The 16,259-nt window shown below is 38.2% G+C and overlaps 1 protein-coding gene across 7 annotated transcripts in view; it reads right to left on the minus strand.

Annotated features, from left to right (window-relative positions):
• Positions 1 to 358: 358 nt before the first annotated feature.
• LOC111864467 (F-BAR domain only protein 2) overlaps positions 359 to 16,259 on the minus strand; it is a 137,656-nt gene continuing 121,755 nt past the window's right edge. For all 7 annotated transcript variants that reach the window (XM_023851727.2, XM_033751440.1, XM_023851726.2 and 4 more), the window contains 3 exons: positions 10,195 to 10,397; positions 3,290 to 3,519; positions 359 to 1,863 (listed from right to left, as the gene is read on the minus strand). In XM_023851727.2, coding sequence (XP_023707495.1) covers positions 1,793 to 1,863; positions 3,290 to 3,519; positions 10,195 to 10,397 — 504 coding nt within the window. In that variant the 3' untranslated portion in view covers positions 359 to 1,792. The remainder of the gene's footprint in view (positions 1,864 to 3,289; positions 3,520 to 10,194; positions 10,398 to 16,259) is intronic.

Here is a 16,259-nt window from a genome sequence, read left to right on the forward strand (position 1 = left end):
CCTCATCGGGACTTGAACCCGTGACCTTCCAGCTTGTAGTATAGCCCCTCAACCAACTACGCTACCGCATATCCCCCGTAATTCCTGTAGATCTATTTAACAGATTACAGATCTTAACTTTTCCTTGTGAATGTATAAACATATTCATTAATTGACTTCATTACAAATAACGAAGAACATTTTCAGACGAATGCGGATGTACACAGTGTTAACACAAGACACAAACACTGTCTTCATAAACCAATTGCTAACCTCTCATGCTTTCAGAAAAGCGCATATTATGCTGGGATCCACATTTTTAATAACCTGCCATCTGATCTCAAACATCTTATGAATGAAAAGGCACAATTTAAAATAGCACTGAAACAATACTTAAATACACATTCATTCTACTCTGTTGATGAATACTTGTTGTCTAGAAAATAACTTATGTACCTTTAAATAGCCTTGCGTGTAGTCACAGTGTATTCTTGGGACTCCATTGGGACTGTACATATGTTTTGTATTTATATGACATATTCCACATCCTACAGTCATTTTGACTAACTTCGGATCCATGGAATGCATGCAGTGTAATGTAACGTAATGCAGATTTGGGGTAACAAATGCATGTGTTCATGGACACTGTATTATTAGAGTTACCATAATGTGGCAGAAATTCTATTGTTATTAACACAGCACATATGTAAGAATTAATTACTACCAATATTTCTGATTGCATAAGGTATGCTATGAACACTAAGATGTTCAGTTTTACAGAAAGAGTACATAGTGAAAACATAATAATCAGCGACAATTAACAAGTTTATGCCAAGACAATACACCATAATGAGCACAGTACATCAGTGAGTATTTACAATCACACTATATGGTTACAATGCTAAGAAAGTGTTGATGAAACATATAGGTTTGCAGATAGCCTATCACATGACCAAATGATCTCCTGAGCTACCAAGGAATGTTTTATGAATATACTATGACACAAAAACTGACAGCAAAATACAGTGAATGCTACAATGTGGTTAAGTGAAGATTTGAATGGAAATTCAAGGTTTAAAAACTAATTATACTATTTCTACCATTGGTCAACACGACCAAAAATGAAGTTAATAACTATTCCACAGCTCAACATCAAAATTTCTGATGTAGAACATAATCTCTATAAAGTAATTCCTATTATTAAAATAATGCACTGTTCCTGCACTGCACAGATACAGATAACTGAGAATCTGTAGCATGTCATAGCTGTTAATCTGACAGAAATAAATTGCTCTATGAATTCTTGAACTTTCTTTCATTACTCTTACAATATACATATAAGTTATCATACATTGTACCTCTAATACTGGAAGGAGAAAAAAGAAGTTCAAATAAAAACTGACTTCATTTGATTATATACATTGTACATTTTGGGAATAAAAATTGTTGGTAATACCAAGCAATAGGCAGTAGGCAAGTGCACTTGTACCACACTGGGAAAGGGAAAGTATGGCCAACAAGAATAAATTCTTGATCAAGTTCTGTATTGAAAAAGACATCTTCATAAAGAACATCAAATAGTTATTGTTGGCCAAGGAACCAAATTACATAATTATCCACTTTCTCAAAATCTGATGGTCAGCTTCACTTACCAAGTCACCCAATTTTGTCTGCACTTGCAACAGCTGACAATAACAATGGCAGTCCACACACATACCCATTCTCTTCTTGGCAACATTTGGCTGTGTAAGAGGCACAAACCATTCAGTGGCATATATGATGACTGAACATGAGGTACAAAGAACATTGGCTGCTAGCATTCTGAACTTGGAGGAGCTGCGTATCTGTACTTGGGATCCGGGTCTCCATCGCAGATATATTTTCCTACAACAATGATGGATTATTAAGTCTACAAAACATGGAACTGGGTACTTCAACAAGAAAGAGCTAAGCGGGAAAAGGCATTCCTCACATATCCCATGCACAAGGTGATTCAGAATGAGTCTGCCATACTTCATGAGTACTATTATTCAAGTGATCCTGAGAACATAAGGCCTTATCAACATGGACTCATACTGGGGAGTGTAACGAGTCATAGAAATTTGAAAATATAATAAAGTTGTACAAGACATAAAGATTTTTAATGAAAAATTTCACAATAATTACTTAACATAAAACAGATCAAAGTGTCCCAGCATAAGAACTCAGGTATCCTTTGCAGGAGCAACATAATTTTTACCTCAAATGACATGCTATTGTGCATTATAAATAAAAGATAAAAAAACTTCATTTTAAACAGACATTATTTATCCTATGCATAGAAGAAATGTACACAAGAAAGGCATCATGATATTTCTTTTAGGTCCTTCAAACATGTGTTTGATGTAGCATGGAATGTATTTCATACACCCTTTACAGGTGTCCACATACCTTTCGCAATCAGAACCACTGCTCTACAGCAAAGTTCTGAGACATGCATAGCTACTTTTCTAAGCCACCTATATGCACTTGCTGGCACCTTCTGTAGATGAAGGACATTAAATTTTATTTTATTCAAAAACATGGTAAAAAACAGAAACTCTTCCTACAGCTGCAATCTATCTTCCATAATCTAGACTAAAGCGCTTGTTTTTGTCTCCCAGTAAGGATAATTTTAACATACTCAAATGGATATCTCATGTTACAATTTTTGCTCTAGGCATCTTGGTTATTAAATGATTGTTCTTTTAGCTGCATGGGTTATATAGCAATGAATGGGAAGATGACTGCAAATGATGATTTGAGAGGAATGTGGCAGTGATTACGGCCTATTTTAAAGTGCTATCCAAGCACTGGTACAGAGTAGCTGCGAAACACCATGAAAGATCTAAAAATTGTTGGCCTCCAGAGCTACAATCAAACCCAAAAATTCTTAAATACAAAGCAAGATGGCTAGCATCTCAATTCTACTGTACAGTATTGTCACTAGTATCTGTAATACACAATTTGATGGAGCAACTATCATCATGGATGAGTGATCCTCTCTGGGAAAATGCTGGGATAGTACCCTAAAACTAGGCCACAACCATTTCTTTCCATATCCTTTCCAATTCAATACTCACTAATGTTCATATCACTTGATACATACACTATGATCGACTGGATAAACCAAAAACAGAGATATGATACAGCTTCAGAAATGCTTCTCTAAGATGCAATTCCTGATTCTGCATTCTAAACTTCATAAATTTCAAATAATGTATGTGATGTGATTACGAAAAATACCATGAACTCAGAAAGAACCAGGGTATTCAACAGCCTTCTTTCTCACCTGAAACAAATCTGCGCTTAACCAGAGATAGTCTGTACCCAGTTCCAACCAGCTCAAATTCCACTCCAGAAAGAGTTGTACCTTCACAGTTAAACTGTGTGGCAATTGTTCCTTGAGAACTTGGGCCACTGGTGACTTCCAAACGAGCACGCAGAGAGCCCACTCCATGATTCTCACTGTGCTGTGAGAGCTCAGTGAATTTCCATATAGCTCGGTTACTGTCTGCTAGCCTGCAACATGGTCCATGTCAGCTGCATCTCACTTCATACGTAATGAAGATAAAGAACAGAAAGATTTTGTGGAGATTGGAGATTTTTCATCCACTGACCCATACAAACAGAAGAAGCTATTTATAGAACAACTACTGCCCATACATAGTTTAATTTAATATAATTTATTCCCATATTCAAGTAGATCCAATTGCAGGGTGAGAAACAAGTTCACACACCACTGGATATAGAATGTGTCCAAAATTGTTTCAACAAATCACTGAAACAAGTCAAAATTCCATAATATAAAACACAGACAACACAGTCACTAAACATAATAAAATGTGACTACAACAAGACTTAAATACTAGATGAAAACATATTAACCTTTTATCTTATAAAATTCATCCAGTTTATAAAAACAATGTGTATGAATGGATATTATCAATAAACAATACAATATAAAATAATGTATGTTACACCACTCACACATCAAAAGAAAAACTATAGAAACCTTTAACATGCATCAACAATAAATGGAATAAGTAACTTCTCTCAGAAGGGCATTAAATAACTATTATGGTAATAAATATATTCATAAATAAATAAATAAATAAATTCATATAAAACAAGATATTGATTGTTAAAATAAATAAAAGTCACAGTAGGTATGTATGCAGATCTAAAGTAGATGATTATTTATATATTTTTAGTTAATAGAACGTGTCAAGATTAATTTTAGATACTATTTATAAGAACCAAGATCACTCCTTGTGTTCCATTCATAATATTCACTTAAAAGAATAAAATGAACCAGCAAGAAGAAACTCTTTTAGAGTCTGCTTCAATTTAGTAATATCATTTAATAGATTCCTGATGCCTTGTGGTAGATTATTGAATATCCTAATTCCTGAATAATATACACCCTTCTGCACTTTAGCTAATTTAATAAGTGGAAAATGTAAGTCAAAGCCTTGTCTGGTGTTAATGCTGTGTATAGCAGAATTTAAATACATCTAAATTCTTAACTACAAAAATTGATACAGAAAATATATATTGAGAATATAAGGGCAGAATATTTAATTGCCTGAATAATGGACGACAAGAGCCCTTATTTCTTGCCTTCATAATAATTCTCACTATTCATTTTTGAATTCTGAAAATTAAATTACTATGAGACGAATTGCCCCAAAATATTATTCCATACAACATAATGGAATGTACATATGCAAAATAAACCATCCTTAAACTCTCCTGAGTCATAACTGCACATAGGGTTCTAATCGAATAACTAGCTGCACTCAGCTTAGTTACCAACTGATTTATTTGATCTTTCCATGATAAGGTATTATCTATGATTAGTCCTAGGAATTTTGTATTACAAGTATTTTTAATTTGAACATCCATATAGTTTACATTTATGTTTGACCTAATATTTACTTTTGATGAAAAATGCACATAGTTAGTTTTGTTAAAATTTAATGATAACGAATTATTCGTAAACCATGTGTCTATTTTGTCCAGTATCGTTTTCAATACCATTATATGTTCCACAGAATCAGAATTGAAACATAGTATGCCGATATCATCAGCATACAAAATAGGTTTTGATATTTTATTTATTAAGTAAGGCAAGTATATAAAGGAAAGAACAAGGGGCCAAGTATTGAACCCTGTGGCACACCTTGTTTAACTTTCTGCCAATCAGAAATACACATACAATAATTATTATTTATTAATGTTCTCTGATATCTGTCACTCAGGTAGGATTTAATCAATTTTCCAATACTGCCATTAATACCATAAAACTCTAGTTTGGATAATAATACATTGCAATTTACAGAGTATAATGCCTTGGTTAGATCACAGAATAGTCCTCCCGCTGATAATTTACAATTGAGTGCCAGTAAAATATTATTTATTAGATTATACCTAGCTATATCAGTGGATGGTTTAGCTCTAAAACCATACTGTCCTTTGAGCAAGAATATTATTAGCATCTATATGATATTGAACTCTATTGTAAATGAACTTTTCAAAAATTTTTGAAAAAGATGTCAGCAAGGATACTGGCCTATAATTGGCCATAACTGTCTTGTCTCCCTTTTTATAAATATGACTTATTTGTGAATATTTTAATCGAGTAGGAAATATACCTAAATTCAATGATTTATTGCATATGTAAACTAATGGGAATAAAATGAAAGGCATATTTATTTTTAGGATGTTTTGTGGAATCTCATCATATCCCTTAGAATTCTTCCATTTTAATGACTTGATTATATCTTTAATTTCTCTTTTAGTTACTGGGGTCATATTTATGGTTGGAAACGGTTGTTTATACACCTCAAAGAGGTAACTTAAGGAGTTAGATACATCAGTAGGTTTGTTAGATTGCATTTGATTTGGTGGCATTATAAAAAATTATTAAAAATATTGGCCATAGTTTGTGGTGTGTCTGTTTACAACATCCTTTCATTTAACCCTCTCTTCTGCACAGACAGCTTGCTGTTCCTGATCTAAAGAATACATAGAAAATTTAATTACTGTAATAACACAGCAAATTTCCATACACATCCGACCAACCAGCCACCCATGCAATTCCATGGAGCTGAGTCCTTTCTGAGCAGCTGACAATTGCTCAGCCACTCAAATGCTTCCCAGAATGTTATGGCTTCAAAGGTTCACTACCATGTTCACATGGGCCTGACAATGGTCCCTAACCTGAGCCACTCAAATCCAATCCACACCCCTCCCAATCCTACTTATCTAACATTCATTTTAATATTATCCTCTCAACTATGAGGCTTGTCTACAAAGTAAGTTTCCCTGGGACCATTTGCAGAAATAAAACATAATTTCATGGAAATATTTATTGCAACAGATACAGCAAGTGTTCAGCTATTTTTCAACATAATCGCCACCGGAATTGAGACATCTGTCATACCGTGGGACCAACTTTTGAATACCTGTGTCGTAGAAGTCTGCCGCCTGGGATTGGAACCACTGTGTGACAACCATCTCTGCCTCTGTCATTCTCAAAACGCTGATGCTCACCGGACAAGAATTTCTTGAGGTGTATGAAAAGATGGAAACCACTTGAAGCGAGGTCCGGGCTGTAGGGTGGATGATTAAACACCTCCCAGCTCAACTCCTGCAGGAGACTTGCTGTCCGATGAGCTGTGTGCGGCCTAGAATTATCATGCAGGAAGACAATACGGGCACGAAGCATCCTGCGCCGCTTGTTCTGAATGGTCCGTTGCAATTTCTGCCGTGTTTCACAGTAACACTCAGCATTCACCGTCTCACCTCTGGTCAGGAAGTCGATGTGGAGATCGCCCCGTCTGTTCCAGAATACCGTGCACATCACTTTCCAAGCCGACGTCTGCTTGAATTTTGTCTTACAGGGAGATCCACTGTGACGCCAATGCATTGACTGCTGCTTGGTTTCTGGGGTAATGTGTGCAATCCACGTTTCATCACCTGTGATGATCTGTTCCAGAAACTCGTCGCCGTCATCATGGTACCGCTGCAGAAATGTCAATGCTGACTCCATGCGCTTTGTTTTGTGTTCTGGTGTCAGTTGCTTCAGCACCCACCTTGCACACAATTTCCTGAACAACAGGTGCTCTGTGACAATTTCGTGCAACAAGGAGCGGGAAATCTGCGGGACATGCCTGCTGAGTTCTGTAATTGTGACGCGACAATTCTCCATAATGCGTTCCCGCACAAGCTCCACCAGGTCGTCTGTAATGATGGATGGCCGCCCACTGTGCTTCTCATCATGCACACTTTGTCGACCTGCTGAAAACTGTCTACATCAATGACGCACCATCTGCTTGCTCATGATGTTAGGCCCATAGACCTGGCACAGTTGACGATGAATTTTGATCGGTGCTATGCTCTGTGCATTCAAAAACTTTATCACTGACCACACTTCGCAGTTGGCGGGAGCTGGAATAAGAGCCTCCATCTTCAACAGTTGCAACAATGCTACTGTGGGAACGCGCGATATTCTGTTAATGCATGCGCCATGCTACGTCATTGCTCTATCACGTATGTGCAGTCACTTCACGCAATATAGGGTTTTAGCTGTGGGACAAGTGGGAAACTTACTTTGTGCACGTGCTACGTATTTACAGGTCTTCCTCATGGTTTCCTTCCTTCAGGTTTTCCAACTAAAGTACCATATACATGCCTCTCCCATGCACGCTACATGCCCTGGTCATCTCAATATTCATGATTTAATCATTGTAATAATATTTGACAGAGCACAAAGTTATCAAGTTCCCCATTATGCAATTTTCTGCAACCAAACACATAGCTCATCAGTTTATTTAGGCAGCATTTGCATTGATCTTCTTCCAATTACTGAATGTGGCCCACCTTAACACTAAATAATTTATTTTATTCTATATCTCAGATTTTATTTTTCTTGGTCATACACCAAAAAGGTTAAATGTGCAGTACATCTCATCTAGGTTATCACACTCCAAGTATTACACATGAATTAAGTCTTCTTATCACACTTAAGTCTTCACAGGTCGTCTATGAAATTCCTGTCACTGTCTCCTACTGAGAACTGAACTGAACTGAACTGCTGATGTTATTCTCGTTATATAGCCTCTGCATGGACCACACAGAGAACAAGTCATGTGATTCCTAGCCAGTGTCTTCAGTGGTGCATTGTTGCCTAGCAATGCACAATAACATTCCTCTACTGAGGCAGATCTTCCATCATTACCTTGTATGTATTTGGTCAAGGGATGTTTACCAGTCCATTACCTAGCAACGCTCTGGCTATCCACATTACCTTGCTCCCTCCCTAAGGCTGTTAATCCCAGATAGCTTATCAGAGAACCACCACCCGTTCCTTCTGCAGTGTCTACTTGTGATGTCACTTCCTGTGGCTTGGTTTCTCCACAGTGATTACTCTCCAACCGCTATAATATACTTAGTACTGTCTGTATTTATGTGTAGACCAAAATTATTAGAGCCTCTATGCATTTCTGTTTACCCAAAACAAAATAATATTAGTATAAACCAAGAGGTGATGTGTACCATTCAGTTTCAGACCAACCTGGTTTTCTTGAACCTCCTTAATAGTCTATTCTAAAGCAAAGTTGAAAAGCAATGGCGTTACAACTTCTGCTCATTTCAGACCACTCTGAATATGAAAACATACCAAAAAATGTTTACCTATATGGGCTATAAGTTTCGGTTAAACATATTTTGAAGCACATCTCAACATATTACTTACTCATGGAGCTCAGTCCTTCTTGAGGAGCCGCCAATTCTGCAGCTACTCAAGAATTTCCCAGAATTTTATGGAACCCGAAGGTTCATTACAGTGTCCCTGTTCTGAGCCAGATCAATCCAATCCATAACATCCCATCTCTCTAAGATCCATTTTAATATTGTCCACCCATCTATGCCTTGGTCTTCCCAGTGGTCTCTTTCCTTCTGGTTTTCTCACCAATATCCTCTATGCATTCCTCGTCTCCCCCATTCGTGCTACATGCCCTGCCCACCTCCATCTCAACATATATTCCGCAAAATTTGTGGTTGGCTGGTTAGTTCACAGCTTATTTAATGGCAGACTGAAACGTATTTGACAGGAAGCAGTAATGTCCCATTTAAAAGTAGCATAATGGCATTCGGCTGCAAAGAATATGGGAAATCAGAAAATGCAAACTTAAACTTGAACTGACGAATATTACATGACTAAGCGCCTGAATATTTTTACATGGCACGGTGCCTGCCCTCGCAGCCACATGGAAATGGCAGCAAGTCCCTGCGCTTATACATGTATTATTATCTTTAGATCTTTGGTAGATAGCAATAACTCGTTTGTGTGTGTTTAGAGATGCATCACCACTGACAGCTATTTGTGCCTGGATAGTATTTTAAGTGGATCTTCGTTTAGGGAATCGAGTACATAATTAATTCTAAAACAGTTCTACATGAAACCGTGAAATGGTAAAAAGGTCAGCAAAAGAAACATTAAAGCATCTTTTAACAGACTCAATAAAAAGCTTGAAACAATAACGAGCATATACAGTTCAAGTTGGTGCTCAATAAGCTATATAAAATCATATAAAGTTACTTAGGACAAGAGCAATAATATTACAGTAACAAAGTTCAGCAAGACAGGTTGTAATCAGGCCACGTTACGATAATGAGCCTGTGATGACTTGGGCTGGATTTTAAAGGAAAACACTTAAATAAACTTATCAACCCACGTACATTGAAGGAGAGCCACAAACTTGGATACCTTACCGCTGAAGATGTTGCGCAATGTGCCTTGAACACCAAGTATAGAGTGATCTTTGTCAAAATGTGGGCATTCAAAAGTGCAGGTGAGAAGGTAAAGGGGAGACCACAGTGAACATGGAGAGCAGCAGGGTCACCTTGTAACAAATGGCCATGTAGCAGGTAAATGTGCCCAATCTGAAGGTGTCCTCACAATTTCCAATACCTATAATGCACTCTTTGCTCAAAGAAATACAACAGATCATCATATGGATTTTGGAAAGAGTAGCAGATCACATTCCTGAAACAAGTTTATTTAGCAATAGGATAACACAGCAAACTCCTAATAATGATTGAGGTAATGAGGTTCTATTTTAGGAAAAAGAAAAATGTTCTAAATCTGAATCGTTCTCATGATTTATAAACACCAAACAGATGACTCACCACTGTGCTGTCGGTTTTGACTGCATGGACTTGACTCCACCATCCACGGGAACTGCTACCATCAGATTAAGCAAAGGAGATGGTGAGGCCATGGCATGGCTATTGTACTTATAGTCCACCTTAAGATCTGTATGACTTGGTTCACATTTCCAGTATGCAACCAACTGGAAAGGACATGACCCTGCGCCACTCTTCGGCTTAACCTAATTGCAGACATAAAACATTATCATTGTAAATTTTTCTGCCAAAAAAGCAACACCATGAATGGTAACAAGTAACATGTCATGGTACGTGGTGTGTTTAAAAAGTATCAGACCTTCCTTTTTCCCACGTAAACCAATGAAGCGCGGGAGGCTCCCTTCGGTGGAGATGTGGAGGGGACATTCATGCGCAGTCGTGAATTTTTTCCCGCCCGCAGAAAGCATCAGTCGCTGGCAGTCGGCCTATGACTGAGGACATATAATGAGCACTCGTCGGAGTCCAGTAAGGTGTAAACTGACGGAACAACATGAGCAGCGATATTGCATCAAATTTTGCCAAAAGTTTGGCGATACCCAAGTGGAAACCAATCGCAAGATTCAACAGGCTTTCGGGGACGATGCCATGAGCAACTCATGGATAAAGGAGTGGTACAACCGCTTCAAAGATGGCCGCACATCAGTGGACAGCGTACCGCGTTCAGGCAGACCCTCAACAAGCCGAAATGAGAATGTCATTGAGCAAGTGCGGACTTTGGTCATGGAGGACCGTCATATCACAGTCTGAGAACTTGCGAATGAGATAGGGGTAAACATTGGTTCGGCACATTCAATTTTGACCGGAGATTTGGGCATGAGGACAGTGTCCACGAAATTCGTACCGAAACTGCTAACAATGGAGCAGAACCAACGCCGTCTGGAAACCGCACAGGACATGCTGGACAATGCAAACAGTAACCCCAACTTTCTGAACATCGTAATCACAGGCGATGAGTCGTGGGTTTATGGGTACGACCAAGAAACCAAGATGCAGTTGTCACAGTGGAAACATCCGACATCCCTGAGGCCAAAAAAAGCACGGCAGGTCCGCAGCAATGTCAAGGTCATGTTGGCTGTTTTTGACGACTCCCGTGGGGTTGTGCATCATGAGTACGAACCACAAGGCCAAACCATCACAAAGGAATACTACCAGGAGGTCCTTCGTCGCCTTCGTGATGCTGTGCGTGGGCAGCAAAAACTTGGCAGCTACATCATGATAATGCGCCCGCCCATTCTGTGCATCTGATTCCGACTTTCTTCGCCAAACACAACATTCCTGTGGTTCCTCAGGCTCTCTACTCCCCTGACATGGCTCCGTGTGACTTTTGGCTATTTCCCAAGCTGAAAATGCTGCTGAAAGGAATCTGATTTGAGTCAAGAGACGACATCATGCGGAATGTGATGGCCCGGCTGATCACCATTCCAAAAGACGCATTCCAGAAGTGTTTCAAAAAATGGCAGAAGCACTGGGAGAAGTGTGTGCATTACCAAGGAGACTACTTTGAAGGGGATTAGGGTTTTGTACCTCCAAATCAAGAAATGTATTTCTGCCGACCAAAGGTTCGATACTTTTTGAACACACCATGTATCCATTAAACACAGGATATATTGATAAATATATAGAAGAGGGAGTAAACACAAAATTCCTTGGCTTGCAAATTGATAATCATTTAAATTGGAAAAACCATATCGATCAGTTGATTCCAACGTTAAGTAGAGCATGTTATGCAGTAAGATTAATGTTACGTATCAGTAACATTGACACTCTCAAATCATTCTATTTTGCTTACTTTCACTCTTTAATGAAGTATGCAATAATTTTCTGGGGTACTTCATCTGACAGTAAAAAGGTATTTACATTGCAAAAGAAAATTGTTAGAATCATGATAGGTGTCAAATACTGTAATTCCTGTAATCTATTTAACAGACTACAGATCTTAACTTTTCCTTGTGAATGTATAAATATATTCATTAATTGACTTCATTACAAATAATGAAGAACATTTTCAGACGAATGCGGATGTACACAGTGTTAACACAAGACACAAACACTGTCTTCATAAACCAATTGCTAACCTCTCATGCTTTCAGAAAAGCGCATATTATGCTGGGATCCACATTTTTAATAACCTGCCATCTGATCTCAATCATCTTATGAATGAAAAGGCACAATTTAAAATAGCACTGAAACGATACTTAAATACACATTCATTCTACTCTGTTGATGAATACTTGTTGTCTAGAAAATAACTTATGNCACTGTGTATTCTTGGTTTCTCTCGTGTGAGAACTCCATTGGGACTGTACATATGTTTTGTATTTATATGACATATTCCACATCCTACAGTCATTTTGACTAACTCTGAATCCATGGAATGCAATGAAATGTAATGTAATGAAATGTAACAGGACAGTGTTTTCTGACCAGTCTGTGCCGAGATGTTATAAGCAGATCAAGTGAGGTGTTAAGAGGACTGCTGGGGTTCAGCGGTTGTGAGCCATTGCTGAGGCCAGGTACTGTTCGGGAACCCAAAGGACGGGAAACATCTGCTGTTAGAAGCCACTACCAAGCAACGACAAGTGAAGACTGTAACAGACTGAAAAGACCTAGTGTGTCTTGTAGCAGTTTATGAAGTGTGTAGAACAGCGATAACATAATCCTTACTTGCAGTTACAAGTTGTAATAATTTAATGATTACCAATCCAAACCCAGTCTGTAATCACTATAATCGTGACAATACTTTTAATCCCCTAACATCCTGTCTGTGTACTACTCTTCCACTCATATGGTCTGTCCTATATTCACTCATCTATTCCTCCCTTCCTATCCCTCCTTAACATTATTCTTTCTAAGTGCTTATGAGGTGTATCAGAAAGTCCCTGGAGTAGGTCAAAAAAGAAATGCTGTCTTAACTTACTCAAATTTGTCTGCCATCATCTTCAAAATAGTCTCCTTGGGAACGTATTTTCCAAGCTTCAAAAGCACCGTGGAAGTGATTTTCCTTAATGCTGTCGAGTCAGACACTTTTTCAAAATGTCATCATTTCAGTTTCATTTTCAATTTGGGAAACAAAGTAAAATCACAAGGGGCTAAGTCCAGTGTGTAAGAAGGATGGGGAATGATAACGATGTTGTTGTTAGTCACTAACTCTTTGGTTTTTTTAGGGAAGTGTGGGCAGGGGCATTGTCACGATGAAGGAGCCAGTTGTGGTTGAACCAAAGTTCTGGTCTTTCTCGTTGCACATTTTCTCTCAAGCATCTCAAAACGTCACAGTAAAAGTCAGAGTTAATCGTAGTGTAAGGAGGAAAAAATTCACAGTAAACAATCCCCATCATGTAGAAAAAAAAAAGAGCATGCTCTTTGTTGAACTCAGGACCTGCCATGTCTTTTTTGTTCTTGGTGACTGTGGGCTCCTCCACTGCGACGATCATTGCTTTGTTTCTGGATCATAACCATAAATCCAACTTCCATTACCCGTTACAATCCTAGAGATAAAAGTTGGGTCCTTTGTAGCTTTTTCCCATAGCTCAAGACACACGTTTATATGCCACTGCTTTTGATCATTTGTCAAGAGTCAGAGAACAAACTTCGTGGCAATGTGGTGCATGTTCAAATTTTCTGTTAAGATCTCCTGGCAAACTCCACCCCTGATAACAGTGGTGTGTGTGAGTTAATGAATTGTTCAATGACTGTCTTTGTGGATCACTTTTTGAATTTTTTCAACATTTTCTGTCATTTTGCTGGTGCCTGGTTGCCCTGAATGTTCGTCATCCTCAACTGACACTCGACTGGCTTTGAAACATGAATGCCACTCAAAATCCACTGTCAGGCTTAAAGAATGTTCTCCAAAAGACTCACTTAGCATATCAAGGGTTTTGGTAGGGGATTTTATGAGCTTCATGCAAAACTGGATGCAGACATGTTGCTCTATTTTGCCATCCATCGCAGACAAAATGAAACATGAAGTCGAAAAAGCACTTGTGTAGAAACAATGCATGTTCACAGCACGGTGTCACATGGCAGACTGATTCAATAGGCTTGCTGAAGTGTGATCTTAGCCTCCTCTCTTATCTTATTTCACCGAGCCAGGTACGACAATAGCAGCGTGGGAACTTTCTGATAGGACCTCATAAGGAGGCAGTGTGCTAGTGACTCACAAATGTTATAGAGAGAACCACATGGTGTCTATAAATACCTGCTTGTTTGTAAGTTTATATGTATTTGTAAAATAATGTTTTCCAATTCAGATGTTGCACAGAATTAGTTTTTGAAATTTACAGTGCTGGTAGGACATGTTATCAAACGTGTTGTACTATTGTAGGCCAGTATACAGTGTACTCATATATTATTCTGAAAATAAACTGAATGAAAGAAAATATGAACTACATTATTCAAAAATAAAACAAACATTCATGGCATGGCTCACACTAACAAAGGCTGTTTTCTGTCTTGTATCTTTACTTTCATATTATTTCAAGGCTGCACCTTGAATTTGTGAAGTGAGGATATTATGAAATATGGACTATATGTAATTGCATGACCAGAGTAGCAAATGCGCTGACAGGTTTAGACTGAACTTTTTAATGGGTGACGCAAATACACACGTGAGCATGAGGTTGCACAACATAAAGTACACTTCAAAGTTGTACCCAATGGAATAATTCATAAAAAACTGTTTCCACAACAACATATACAGATATTACTGCTTTATAAGATGGGTTTATTTCCGAGACCAGAGTAAAATGAGAAATATTAGAGGTCGTAGATCAAAGACTGCAAACAATAATGTAATCTGTTAATACTGGGAATATATAACATGAAATTACATATATAATTTGCAATTTCAAAAACATGAAAATTAAGCAACAATAAAAATAATAAATGTATTAAAAATAACAAAATAAGGTGAAGAAATTCTTCTAGCAATCAAGGCACTTAACACTTTGCTGACCGCGCGCCCTTTAAAAGGTTTTTCGCTTTTAAACGTTGCGGACCGGTAGCATATTATGATGACTTTAGGACACTTTATGTTGATACACACTATACCTTGCTCTGGCGCCATGCAACTGCAATGAATACTGCGTAATAAATCTTTGGAATGTATGCTAGGCATTCAGTAACTTGACCTGGCTGGCTAGGGTCCCTACTCCAAAAGAAAATAAACTTTGTCCCTTCCAGCTCTTTACATCCCAGGCAGAAATTAGTAGAGGGGAATATGTTTCAAGGACAAAAGTGGTTGAAGGCAAGCGATCTCTCTCGGACTTGTTTATGGAGCTATCTGACGTGCCTTGTGGAGGAGTAGTGATTAGTGGAAGTGACAGGGGTCAACAAGGAATTGTGGCCACAGATAATAAAAGTGAAAGTTGCCTTGTGGCTTATAAATTGTGCCATTTTCAATTAATTTTGGTTTACAAAAATCTAAACCCTGATTCTAAACTGAAATACAAAGCATTTCTGATGAATGTGGCAAAGGCTTGGGCTACAGACCAGATGGTGGCGGCAGAACCAGAGTCAGACAGACTTAGTGTGACCTAGCCCACAAACTCCCACCCCACACAGGCCTCATGTGGACACCCCTGAGCGACTCTCGGGTGATATGCAGAAACATACCCTCGTGAAAACTGTGAAGAGTGAACATTCCAAGGGGAAGCATTCTTCTAGGCAATGGCAAGTTTGTGAAGTTCACAAAAAAAGGACTATGACTGTCTACATTTGAAAGTGTGTATGCCACTTCACAAAGGGGAGTGTTTCCAGAAATATCGCACTCTCAAGCACTTCTAGGAGCACTGGTAAGTGTTCTCCAAAAATTTTAGTTCGTAAAATTAATTATGAGATTTTATATTAATTTTTAAAGTGAACAGTGCACAAGTTAGGGTAGCAGGTATAAAAATGCCGGTCCCCAGGGTGATTTAAATATTTAAATCGCCAGTCTGCAAAGTGTTAAAATTCCATCACTGCAGCCTTTGGTTTTTTCATCTTTACATATCTCCTTCTCCCTATTTCTGTATCGATTTTACATCCTTTTTATTTGTCCATCCTACTGTCTT

The sequence above is a fragment of the Cryptotermes secundus genome, unplaced genomic scaffold (assembly GCF_002891405.2).
Source record: "Cryptotermes secundus unplaced genomic scaffold, Csec_1.0 scaffold706, whole genome shotgun sequence".
Classification (NCBI taxonomy): domain Eukaryota; kingdom Metazoa; phylum Arthropoda; class Insecta; order Blattodea; family Kalotermitidae; genus Cryptotermes; species Cryptotermes secundus.